At 50.0% G+C, this 13,756-nt stretch overlaps 1 protein-coding gene across 1 annotated transcript in view; it reads right to left on the bottom strand.

The window, feature by feature from the left end:
• Positions 1-13,756, bottom strand: part of LOC126517517 (receptor-type tyrosine-protein phosphatase T-like) — a 146,766-nt gene that overhangs the window by 32,834 nt on the left and 100,176 nt on the right. The window contains exons 20-21 of the mRNA XM_050167252.3: positions 7,567-7,673; positions 3,722-3,926 (exon numbers count right to left, since the gene is read on the bottom strand). Of these exons, the coding sequence (XP_050023209.1) occupies positions 3,722-3,926; positions 7,567-7,673 (312 nt within the window). The remainder of the gene's footprint in view (positions 1-3,721; positions 3,927-7,566; positions 7,674-13,756) is intronic.

Here is a 13,756-nt window from a genome sequence, read left to right as displayed (position 1 = left end):
GCTACCTCAGCGGCCGTTTCGTTTACATGTCCACGCCTGACGGAGAGACTAACCGTCATCAGGTATGCCGTGGAGTTCCTCAGGGAGGAGTTCTCAGCCCAACTTTATTTAATGTGGCACTGATTTGCCTGGTGAGCGAACTTCCACCTCACATCCACATCAGTGCATATGCAAATGACGTCTGCATCTGGGATTCTGGTACAACACGCCCACAACTACGTGCGAAATTACAACTGGCTGTGTCATCTACTTCACGATACATACGGCGTCAGGGTTTGCGCTTAGCTGCCGAAAAATGTGCTGTGGTTGCATTCATGCGCAAATCCGTCTGCCGCTACCCGATCTCCATTAACGGTGCCATATTACCTTATGTCTCCCACCACAGATTCTTGGGCATTATCATCGACCGCGGTTTGTCATGGACGAGGCATGTTAATATGTTGAAGCAAAAGCTCAATCTGTTTTGCCATGTTCTTCGCTTCGCAACAGGCATGAAATGGGGCCCCACGGAAGGCTCATTACTAAGACTTTATGAGTCTATTTTCGTAGGCTACATTCGATACAGCCTTCCGATACTTTCAAACTTGAGCATTTCCTGCTTACGGACATTAGAGAGCGTCCAAGCGCAGGCATTCAAAATATGCCTCGGGTTGCCACGGCGTGCCTCCAACAAAGGCACAATTGGGGAAGCCCACGTATGCCCATTATCGATATACCTGTCCCACGAACCACTTCGTGTGTATTTACGCTTACTGACCCGACACCATTGCCATCCATTGACTCAGGTTCTACATGAGCGGCCGGACAGCAGTTTCACAAGTGCACTCCGCTGCCATCTACCCCACATAACATCAGGCTATGCCCTTCCATATCACCCCGTCAAACCACCATGGGTGATGGTTCAACCTTCGGTATGCGTACATGTCACCAGCATACTAAAGAAATCATTAGTTCCCGTCAGTGGACTACAACTTGCTCTCGCGTACATTGGCCAGCAAATATGTTCATGTTTACACAGACGGCTCCGCGTCACCAAAGGCATCGACAGCAGCTGTGGTGATATCAGCCCAACAGATGACTCGAGGTTTCGTACTAGACCATAATTCTACATCAACCGCTGCAGAGCTTGTGGCTATTCGGGAAGCGATTCGCCACATCTGCGGGGAAAGACCTCAAGAGTGGTGCATTTTCACGGACTCAAAACCCGCGCTGCAAATTTTGAGATGCTTCCTGCGCCACACCGCATATCAGGTTCTGGCACTGCAGGTCACCGAGCTACTTTCATGCGCTCAAGAAAAACACCACCGCATAGCGTTCCAATGGATCACGGGACACTGTGGGCTCAACGGTAATGAGATGGCCGATGCTGCAGCAAGGCGCGCCCTAAGCAATGGCCTGCGAACTGTAGTGCCATTCTCCAGACCGGACATCACATGCCTCCTGTGGGAATTAATGAGGAGTGCGACGAGAAGATACTGGGCCCAGCCAGAAGCTCGTCACGTCCGCCTTAAAAGGCAGGATCCCGATATGAAATTTCCAATTCTGCGTGGAATTCCACGCCCCCATACATGCCTGATACACAGAGTGCATTTCGCATTTATATGCTACATGTTGGAACGTGACGTGAATCACGTAGAACCCGCCGTGGTTGCTCAGTGGCTATGGTGTTAGGCTGCTGAGCACAAGGTCGCGGGACCGAATCCCGGCTACGGCGGCCGCATTTCGATGGGGGCGAAATGCGAAAACACCCGTGTACTTAGATTTAGGCGCACGTTAAAGAACCCCAGTTGGTCGAAATTTCCGGAGTCCCCCACTACGGCGTGCCTCATAATCAGAAAGTGGTTTTGGCGCGTAAAACCCCATAATTTGAATCACGTAGAAGGCAGCGGTAAGTGATAATTATTCGTTCGTATCATCAAGGCGTCTCTGAAAAACCTGCACGTGCCCTGGCTTTCTTTTAAAGGAAACATTGGCTACGCGACCTGACGCCCGTGTCAGTCATCTTAAAGTGCTAGTTGGCTTTGGCTGGGAAGGAATTGTTATGCGTCTATGGGTATAGCGACCGGTTTTCGTTCGGTAGGACCCCATAGTTCTATCCCTCTATCTGGCGCGTATTAAAAAAAAAAAAAAAAAAAAAAAAAAACGAAGCGAGAGAGGAAGTTGCCGCGAAGTGTCTTGTGTGAGGCAACAAACGTTTCGCGTTACAATGCATTTCCATTATTCTCCGCTCTTTATAAACTTATAAACGGTTTTCTTGCGGTGTCTACATACATTCCGTTGAGAAAACGTGCGAGACTACACGTTCGCGGGCCGCCATACACTGCACGCAAGCCTCAAAATAAAAAAAAAAAAAAGGAAAAAGGTCTTTTAACTTTCTACAGGCTGTCTGTGTGAATATTTTCGAGAAACCCACTAGTGTGCCTGCTCTATTATACTTTGTGAAACGTCAAAGCCAGTATCGGAATTCATGACACCCTCTACGCGGCTTGTCTGTATAGTATTGTTGCTTTGTTCAACGTACCACAGTTGGTACCCACCACGATGGCTCATTGGGTATTGCGTAGCGCTGGTGAGCGCGATACAGCGGGTGCGATCCTAGGCCGCGGCAGCTGCGTTTTGATGGAGGCGAAATGAGTGAAGTGATACGCCTACTGCCGCTATTTTACCGCGTGCTGACATTCGACAAGGTGTCAGCAAAGACTGACATCGCAGAGAAAAAGCTCCGATTGTCTCCGCAAAGCACGCTGTCATGTATTCCTCTAGAAATGTACGCTGCTACCGAGGCTCCAGACTACGCAAGGTTAGACAATTATGGCGAACGAGTAGAAAAGGTCTGCCACTTCGTCCTCGTAAAGCAAGAGGCCGGCGTGCAGCGTAGGATTGAGAAAAATGTAGCAAAATATAGTGCGTGTTGCCATTACAAATGAATAGCTGAAGAATTGCTAAGCGGCTGCAAAGAAGCTGCGCAGTGGGTATTCTGGGTAAGTTACAGTCGCCACTTTCACCTAATCTCAGTTTCACCGTGGTAGGAAAGGCTAAGATGCACGCATAGAGCGAGTCATCCTTTTGTTTTTCTACACTTCAAGACAGGTAGCATACGAAAAACATCAGTTCATACAATATGGTTAAACTGAGTTGACCTATCAACATAAAGAAAGCTGGACATGGTCAATAAACAAGAACAGCGTTTCGTGAAAACACCAACTTTTAAAGCTTTCAAGAATGCAATTTACAACGCATTAGATCACCATTAGTTCTTGTTTTTTACTTTTTATAAATGCAACCTTTCAACGCTGTTGTCAATATCCTAAATGGGTTATATGAGATTATGAGACGCAAATTACACTTGCTCGCAAATAAAAAACAAAGATCCAACAATGTACACTCGTATACAAAAATATAAGGAGCAGTGGCCTGGTAAAGAAAAAAAAATCCTCGAAGCCTTAACATTCAACGTGAAAGGGAGGACTACTGTTGAAGTGTCCCATTGTCAGCGTTCTAGTGAATTTGTCAGTTACAGGATGCAGGGAAACACAATCTTGTTCAAAGAACCCCTGGTTCCCATTATTTTGATCGGAAATATACCTGTTCGCTAATAGTCTAGCCTACTGAAATCTAGCGTTTTTTTTAGTTTTTTTTTTTCTTCGCATGCTTTACTACGAGACTGCAAGAGCCTACTCTAGTGCCGAAACCTTGGGAACCCGTTCGCGGCCGTACTCACTCGAAGCTTTTGTGCTGAAGTTGTCGCAAATTGCATTTCCGAATCCAGCACTGGTTCTCGCCTGAACACAGACCAGGTACGTGGACCCCGGGAACAGACCTCGCAGGTAAAACTCGGGCGAGTCCGAGCTATTCAGCAAGACCGACTTGGGGTACCACGACTTGGCCAGCATTGCATTGAATGTGTGCGATAGAGATGAGTTCAACTGGAAAGGGAAAGAAATATGTTACTGAGTACCGTCGCAAATTCCAAACGTTCCAGCCGCTTCTCTATTGCAGCTGAGAATAGGCCTAGCACTGCGGGAGCACTTTGCAGTGAAAAAAAAAAAAAAACCCTGCAAGGTCATTTGCGGCAGTGTCGAAGAGAAGAATGTTTAGTAGCCTAAACCTGTGCATTCATATTTTGTAATTGTGATTTCAAAGGTTGTTTTACAGCGAAGCTGTATGTGACTACGACATGGGATTCTTTGCGTCCGCCGACAGGAAACAATCATCAATACTGCATGTCCCCATAAGCAAGCTAAAATTAAATTATGGGGTTTTACGAGCCAAAACCACTTTCTCATTATGAGGCACGCCATAGTAGGGGGACTCCGGAAATTTGGCTAGCTGGGGTTCTTTAATGTGACCTAAATCTAAGTACACGGGTGTTTCCGCATTTCGCCCCTATCGAAATGCGGCCGCCGTGGCCGGGATTCGATCCCGCGACCTCGTGCTTAGCAGCCCATAACCATAGCCACTAAGCAACCACAGCGGGTAAGCAAAAAGTGCATAGGCGCATAGGCCCGTAAGGCAGAGGCTACAAGCACACGGCAAAGTGATGGGAACAGTGCTTACATTCTTTCTAATCACGCAGACAACGTACAGAACAGCATACGTTTCAATATACAACAAACTAAAGACAAACATCCGAACCACATAATTGATATGTGGTTATATGTGATATGAGATAAGGCCCTCGTAATAGCAATGCGAAGTACGTAGCCCTCCCCGCTTACATTTCCCGATAAAAGACAGCTTTAGCAGAGCGTTTGCTTGCGCTCTGCTCCGCACACGTTTCACGCGCACCGGTGGCTGCACAGAATGCATTGATTTCGCTTATCTAACAAGAGCGTCTGCCAGAGATGCCACTGACGTGCTCTCAGCTTGGCGGTAAAACGAATACGAAAGCAACTACACGCTCCCTGACGCACCGCTAAATCAGTTTCCTAGCGGAACGTGGCCAGCGTCCCACGTTCTGCTGCCGCTATGTGTGCTGTGCGCACGCGCGTCAGTGTTCCCAGTAGCGTTTTGCTGAGCGGCTGCGTGCCAATTGTTGTGATATTCCGGTCTGAGCGGAGGGGACCGTAAACGCTCTGATAAAATTCTCTAAAGATTACTGTTACGCAAGCTGCCGCGGTGACGCCAGCTTGAGACGTGCAGTGTGACTTGCCTATCCTTTGGTGTATAAGATTACCAGCCTAGCAACCGATCCCAGTCTTGCTGCAGCACCGCTATTGGCGGCTGCTTTGTATCGAAATGGCGATTACTCCCATTCCTGCCGTTACTCTAAAATAGCACTACTACCGTTACTCTAAAGCCATCAAGCATTGCATACCACCCTCAGCAGCTGTAGTGGTTGTTTGTAGAAGCTTCACTGCACATGCACTTGTGCAGGGCCGGGGTGGCGAGTTTTTCTTCTTTTTTTAAAGCAGTAGCCAATGCGTCAGCCATCAACTCCTTTGTTATTCGAAATATAACTGACTTTGCATTTGGTCATGGCTTGTAAGTAATGTGGAGCATGAAAATAAACATTGCATTGCATTACGACTTGTAGGTTGAGAATCAAATAAATAAAGTAGAATTGGACATATCGCATTTAGTTAGAGGGCATTTAATTACCCGTATAACACATGTTATGTGTCGTGCGTCCTAACCAGAACGTTTTCTTGTGTTGTTTTGTTTGCGTGTATATGTATGTAAGAACGTGGTATTCATTCATAACATATGACTGTTTTGCACAGCGAAGCTACTACGCTATACTAAGGATATCTTTCGAAGTCCCAAAGAAACAAACTGAGCGACGCAGTCTGCTATAGTCTTCAATGCGTGCCGGAGCTTTCGGAAGCATGCTAGAAATAATATGCCAACCACAAAAATATCAGAAACCCTTGCGCATATTGTAGTAACAAAGAAACATGCCTCAACTTCGCTTAGAGTTCTAAATAAGGTTCGCTGCTTAGTGTGCAGTTTCGTCTTATGTTCTCATACCGTAGAAAAATCTTCGCAGCCTGGCTTCATAGTTTCAAAACGCCTTTAAATAAAGCTGTACCACTGCTCCTACTGAAAAGGAACACCAGTATATGAAATTACCTGCGCGATCGGCTCCTTCAGCAGTGTTGGGCATGGCGAATCTTTTAAAAAATATTAAGTACGGACACTCCGCGAAAACTTGTCGCAGGAACAGGAAAAGGTCACGCTATATTATTGATGCCAGCCGTTAGCTGACGCGGGCGTCGGGCGAAAAAAGAATGTGAAATTAAATTAACAGACAACGTTTCTTTTACAGCGACGCTGTATATTTCTAGGATTCCGGGATTCTTTAGCCTTAGTCGACAGCAAACTATCATCATCACAGGCTCATAGATCCGTAAGGCAGAGGCTTCAAGCACTCGGCAAAGTGGAGCGAACAGTGGTTAAATTCTTTGGAATCACGCATACAGCAAACAGAACAGCATGTCCAAAACTGTCATCATCAATGACTTATGCCCCCCTAAGCAATGGCTCATAACCAGTAAGCAAGGAAAAAAAAATGTTATGACGCATAACCCAGTACGCCAGAGGCTTCAAGCACTCAGAAAAGTGCAGGGAACAGTGCATGCATTATTTGGAATTACGCATACAACTTACCGAACGGCATACGTTTTAATAAACAACAAACCCAAAACAAGCATCCAAACCGCATTATTGATGATAAGGCGCCCGTGATAGCAATGCGAAGCGCGTAGCGCTCCCCGCTTACGTTTCCCGGTAAAGATTACTGTTGCGCCAGCTGCCTCGGCGAAGGCAGCTTGTGAAGTAGGGAATGAGGTCAGTAGCCTTTCGTATATAAAGTAACCAGCCTACCAACTGATATTGAGGTTGTTGCAGCACTGCCAAGGGCGGCAGCCGGCTATGAGAATTACGATTACTTCAATTCCTGGCATTATTCCAATGTTGCGCTACAACCATTACTCTAAAGCCATAAAGCATTGCATACCACCCTCAGCAGTGGTAGTGGTGGTTTTCGACAGCTTCGCTGCGGATCCGCTTTCGCAGGACCGGAATGGCGGGCTTTCGTTGTGTGTGCGTGTGTGTGCGTGTGTGTGTGTGCGTGTGTGTGTGCGTGTGTGCGCGTGTGTGCGCATGTGTGTGTGTGTGTGTGCGTGTGTGTGTGCGTGTATGTGTGTGTGTGTGCGTGTGCGTGTGGGCGTGTCATAAAGGCAACGAAGCAGGGCCGCCATTGACGGCTTGCTTCTTAATATCTAAGGAGGCCACAATGCATGCGGAATGAACAACGTTGCTTGGGAGTGCGATATTCCATTTTTTTCTTTTCTGTAATACAAGACGGAAGCCATCATAGCGGGCAAGCAGGCCTAATTATCTCAAAGAAGTCATTCTGTTCTATGTCATTGAACTTCTAAAGAGTTTTCATTATTGGCCATTTCTGCACTTGAGCATGTAGTGTAGCATACTCATCTATGAGATCAAGGATTAGTATTACACCGCTTCGTCGACAACACTTTCAGGATGAAGATGATTTAATTAGAAGGCTTAGCGAGAGCGAGGTCAATTTTATATTGCTACAAATAGTTAAAGCTGTGTCACCTTGTAACCTCTAAGGACGCCGTTCTTGCGGACAGGCGGATCCCATTGGATCTTGAGACTGTCCTCAGTCTGTTCCGATGACCGAATGCTAGCCGGAGGCTCTGGTGCTGTGAATAAATAACAATCGCCTTATAACTGATGTGAAATGTCAACTTGAAAACCATATTGCGTACAACCACCATGTAACGTGCGGTAACATTTTCGTCGCCTTTCAAGTTACACCCAAGTGGCATATTACCATCATGCATTTATTGAAAACACAGGTTATACCTTATGAACATCTTTAGGCAAAGCATTAAATACTTCACTGTAAAAAAAAGCCTATTTTACTGCTTTCGCAGTTGCTTCTGTCCTTCGTGACACAATCGATTCCAAATAGGAAGTTCCCATGTTGCAAAAAAAAAAAAAAAACTACTATGTGTGTACGTTTTCACGTATACATAAAGAAATGTCTCAATTTGTTTTTGCATTTTTTTTTTCGGGGACGCAAGTAGCTATATTGTCACGTGGTCGTGACGTTGAATAACACAGTAGCAGTACTGTGAACGACAAAACTAACTTTTATTGGGCGAACCTGTGCCCACAAAACAGGCTACACTTATAGCACAACGATAGCGGCGAACACGCTCGGCGATCGTCGAAAATCTGATCAGCGGGTCAAGCGCGTCGGCTTTTATAGAGCAGTCGTCGAATGTTCCAGACTAATCGTTCGGACCCGCGTGCCTTCCACAAAGTTCTACACCATTCGCGTTACGCGATGAAATCAGATAACACAAGGTTCGGCGACAACAGACAGCCGGGTAGAAGCATCGATAACTTTCCAGAAACGTCGGATACATGCATGCGCGTCCCGCGCTGTGCGATAACATTTGTTAGGCGGCAAAACGTGTCGCCCGATAAAGACAAGTACACGTGTCAATACCCCCCTCTTAAAAAGCATCGACCCGATGCTGCAAACAAACGAAAGTAATAAGGAAAATCACTCGTAGCAAAGAAGACAACAAAATGAGGAAGTTCGTCAGCGTCCGTAAAAGGGTTTAAGGCGCACCACGTGAACCACTTCAGATCGTGCGCGGCGCCGCTGTGAATGCGAAATGCCGTCTGGCACGACCTCATAGTCCAGTGCGCCAATACGTCGGATAACCTTGTAGGGTCCGAAATAGCGTCGCAGTAGCTTTTCACTTAGTCCTCGTCGGCGTATCGGGGTCCAGACCCAAACACGGTCGCCAGGCTGGTACTCGACGACGCGTCGTCGGAGGTTGTAGTGTCGGCTGTCGGTCCTCTGCTGGCTCTTGATTCGCAGGCGGGCGAGCTGTCGGGCTTCTTCGGCGCGCTGGAGATAGCTAGCGACGTCAACATTCTCTTCGTCAGTTACGTGCGGCAGCATGGCGTCAAGCGTCGTCGTCGGGTTCCTGCCGTAGACCAGCTTGAACGGCGTGATCTGTGTTGTTTCTTGCACCGCCGTGTTGTAAGCGAATGTTACGTACGGCAGGACGGCATCCCACGTCTTGTGTTCGACGTCGACGTACATCGCTAGCATGTCGGCGAGGGTCTTATTCAGCCGTTCCGTAAGACCATTCGTCTGCGGATGGTAGGCCGTTGTCCTCCTGTGCCTTGTCTGACTGTAGTTCAGAATGGCTTGAGTGAGCTCCGCTGTAAAGGCCGTTCCTCTGTCGGTGATGAGGACTTCTGGATCACCATGCCGCAACAAGATGTTCCCGACGAAAAATTTAGCCACTTCGGCTGCGCTGCCTTTCGGTAGAGCTTTAGTTTCAGCGAAGCGGGTGAGATAGTCCGTCGCCACGACAATCCACCTATTTCCGGAATCTGATGTCGGAAACGGTCCCAACAAGTCCATCCCGATCTGCTGAAAAGGTCGGTAAGGAGGCTGGATCGGCTGTAGTAATCCCGCTGGTCTTGTTGGTGGTGTCTTGCGTCGCTGACAGTCGCGGCATGTCTTGACGTAACGGGCGACATCGGTGGTTAGGCGCGGCCAGTAATACCTTTCTTGTATCCTCGATAGCGTCCGGGAGAAACCGAGGTGCCCAGCGGTCGGATCGTCATGTAGGGCGTGCAGTACTTCTGGACGTAGCGCCGACGGAACAACAAGAAGGTAGTTGGCGCGGACTGGTGAGAAGTTCTTCTTCACGAGTAGGTTGTTTTGAAGCGTGAACGAAGATAATCCACGCTTAAATGCCCTTGGGACAACGTCGGTGTGCCCTTCCAAATACTCGATTAGGGCTTTTAGCTCCGAGTCTCCTCGTTGCTGTTCGGCGAAGTCTTCCGCGCTTATTATTCCAAGGAAGGCGTCGTCATCCTCGTCATCTTGCGGCGGCGGGTCAATGGGGGCGCGGGATAGGCAATCGGCATCTGAGTGTTTTCGTCCGGACTTGTAGGTTACAGTGATGTCGTATTCTTGTAGCCTGAGGCTCCACCGTGCCAGCCGTCCTGAGGGGTCTTTTAGGTTAGCTAGCCAACACAACGCGTGATGATCGCTGACCACCTTGAATGGCCTGCCATATAGGTAAGGGCGAAATTTCGCTGTGGCCCAAACGATGGCGAGGCATTCCTTTTCGGTTGTAGAATAATTGCCTTCTGCTTTTGACAATGATCGGCTAGCGTAAGCTATCACGTGTTCATGTCCATCTTTTCTCTGGACTAGGACGGCACCGAGGCCTAGGCTACTGGCGTCAGTGTGTATTTCGGTATCGGCGTGCTCGTCGAAGTGCGCAAGTACGGGCGGCGACTGCATGCGTCGTTTGAGATCTTGAAATGCGTCGCCCTGTGGCGTTTCCCACTTGAACTCGACGTCACATTTAGTTAGCTGTGTTAGCGGCTCAGCGATGCGTGAAAAGTTCTTGACAAATCGCCTGTAGTAGGCACACATGCCAAGAAATCTACGCACTGCCTTCTTGTCGGTGGGCTGCGGGAACTTTGCGATGGCAGCTGTTTTCTGCGGGTCGGGGCGTACTCCGGATTTGCTGATGACGTGGCCTAGGAATAGAAGCTCATCGTAAGCGAAGCGGCACTTTTCTGGCTTCAGAGTGAGCCCTGATGACTTGATGGCCTCTAGTACTGTGGCAAGCCGCCTAAGGTGATCGTCAAAATTTTCGGCGAATACAACGACGTCATCCAAGTAAACGAGACAGGTCTGCCACTTCAATCCTGCTAAAACCGTGTCCATCACGCGCTGGAACGTTGCAGGCGCCGAGCACAGTCCAAATGGCATAACCTTGAACTCGTAGAGGCCGTCTGGGGTGATGAAGGCGGTCTTTTCACGATCTCTTTCGTCGACTTCTATTTGCCAATAGCCAGACTTGAGGTCCATCGAGGAGAAGTATTTAGCGTTGCAGAGCCGATCCAATGCGTCGTCTATCCGTGGAAGGGGGTACACATCCTTCTTCGTGATCTTGTTCAGTCGACGATAATCGACGCAGAAACGAAGGGTTCCGTCCTTTTTCTTCACCAGCACAACAGGAGATGCCCACGGGCTTTTCGACGGCTGGATGATGTCGTCGCGCAGCATTTCGTCGACTTGTTCTCTTATAGCTTCACGTTCTCGCGGCGAAACTCGGTAAGGGCTCTGGCGAAGTGGTCGAGCGTACTCCTCGGTGATTATGCGATGCTTGGCGACTGGTGTTTGTCGAATCCTCGATGACGTCGAAAAGCAGCCTTTGTACCGCCGGAGCAGACTTCTGAGCTGCTGTTGCTTAATCACGGGGAGACTTGGATTAATGTCGTAGTCTGGTTCGGCAACCATGGTCGTCGGGGTAGACGCGGCGGAATCCGAGAGGACAAACGCATTGCTGTTTTCCAGAATTTCCTCGATGTATGCGATCGTCGTGCCCTTGTTGATGTGCTTGTACTCCTGGCTGAAGTTTGTCAGCAACACTTTCGTGTTTCCTCCGTGCAGTCGAGCGATCCCTCTTGCGACGCAAATTTCACGGTCTAGCAGTAGACGTTGGTCGCCTTCGATGACACCTTCTAAGTCAGCGGGTGTTTCGGTGCCGACCGAAATAACAATGCTGGAGCGAGGCGGGATGCTTACCTGATCTTCGAGCACACTCAAGGTGTGGTGACTACGAGGGTTCTCCGACGGTATCGCATGGTCTTCCGACAGAGTTATTGACTTCGACTTCAGGTCGATGACTGCGCCGTGTTGGTTGAGGAAGTCCATGCCGAGAATGACGTCTCGTGAACACTGTTGGAGGATAACGAAGGTGACAGGGTAAGTCCGGTCGTGAATGGTAATTCTTGCCGTGCACATTCCAGTCGGCGTTATGAGGTGTCCTCCGGCGGTACGAATTTGAGGGCCTTCCCACGTAGTCTTAACTTTCTTCAACTGGGCGGCGATGTGTCCACTCATGACGGAGTAATCAGCCCCTGTGTCGACTAAGGCGGTGACTGCGTGGCCGTCGAGAAGCACGTCGAGGTCGGTGGCTCTTTGTCTTGCATTACAGTTCGGTCTTGGCGTCGGATCACGACTGCGTCGCGTTGACTTGTGGCTGGTATGTGACGTCGTCAGGTCGGCTTTCGTCGTCGCATTCTTTCCTTCCAGACTTCGTCGGGACGGCGGCGTGTCGTTATGTCGTCGAGGTAGTTTCTTCGGCGTCTTCGTCGGCGGCGGAGGATCTTCGACAGTTCGACGGACAGCAACCGCACCTCCATCGGTTGCTGCTTTTAGTTTTCCGGATATGGGCTCGCTGACCGGCCCCGAGCTGGGCCAGTGTATGTTCGGCGCTGCGGCGACAGGTAGCGGCCTGGTGATGGTGAACGCGACGGTCGTCGAGAACTCCACTGAGTAGCCGCGAGGTAGTCAGCGATATCGCGAGGGCGTTCACCTTGCTGCGGGCGCGGAGCGTTGACGGCGAAACCTCGCAGTCCCATTTCCCGGTATGGACATCGTCGGTAGACGTGACCCGCTTCCCCGCAGTGGTAGCAGAGCGGGCGGTGGTCAGGAGCGCGCCAAACGTCGGTCTTCCTCGGGTAGCTCCGCTGGGCGACGGGTGGGCGCGCTGTCGGCGGCGGCGGCGGTGGTCGACGGAATTGCGGCGTTACAGGGCCCTGGCGCGGTCGCTGAGGAGGGCCTTGACGGCGTACGACGGCGGCGTAGGTCATCGCTTCGGGTTGGGGTTGCGGTAATTGAGGTTGCACCTCCGGAACTCCAAGCGACCGCTGAACCTCATCTTTGACGATGTCAGCGATCGAGGCCACTTGAGGCTGCGACGACGGGAAGATCTTCTGAAGCTCCTCTCGTACGACTGCCCTGATAGCCTCGCGCAGGTCTTCGGAGGCCAGTGATTGAACTCCGGCATAGTTTGTAGCGTTGGTGCGTCGGTCGAATTGCCGGTTTCGCATCTCGAGTGTCTTCTCGATGCTAGTGGCCTCGCGAAGAAACTCGTCGACAGTCTTCGGTGGGTTTCGTACCATACCGGCGAAAAGTTCCTCCTTAACACCACGCATTAGTAGCCGGACTTTCTTTTCCTCGGACATTTCCGGGTCGGCGTGGCGGAATAGGCGGCTCATTTCTTCTGTAAAAATCGCGGTGGTCTCGTTGGGCAGCTGCACTCGGGTTTCCAGTAGTGCTTGGGCTCGTTCTCGGCGTACAACGCTTGTGAATGTCTGCAGGAAGCCACTTCGGAAAAGGTCCCAGGTCGTTAACGTGGCTTCTCTGTTCTCGAACCACGTCCTGGCAGCGTCTTCCAATGCGAAGAAGACATGTCGCAGTTTGTCGTCGCTGTTCCAGCTGTTAAATGCAGCGACCCTCTCGTACGTCTCGAGCCAGGTTTCCGGGTCCTCGAATGTTGAACCGCGGAACGTGGGGGGCTCCCTGGGCTGCTGCAGCACGACGGGGGATGTTGGGGCTGCCATTGGGGAGGACTTGGTGGCAATCTTCCTGCACGTCTCAGGTAGGAGTCCGTGCTCTGGGGGCAGTCCTTGCAGCCGGCGGCTAGCTCGCTGGTCTTGGGCGACGTTGGTTTTGTCCTCGGGCTTCGGGCTTGGATCGCGGCTTTGCGGGGGCGTTCGGTACATGAACGCACAAGCACCTCCACCAGATGTCACGTGGTCGTGACGTTGAATAACACAGTAGCAGTACTGTGAACGACAAAACTAACTTTTGTTGGGCGAACCTGTGCCCACAAAACAGGCTACACTTATAGCACAACGATAGCGGCGAACACGCTCGGCG

The sequence above is a fragment of the Dermacentor andersoni genome, chromosome 11 (assembly GCF_023375885.2).
Source record: "Dermacentor andersoni chromosome 11, qqDerAnde1_hic_scaffold, whole genome shotgun sequence".
In the NCBI taxonomy this organism is placed as follows: Eukaryota; Metazoa; Arthropoda; class Arachnida; order Ixodida; family Ixodidae; genus Dermacentor; species Dermacentor andersoni.
This window is presented reverse-complemented; position numbering and strand designations above follow the sequence as displayed.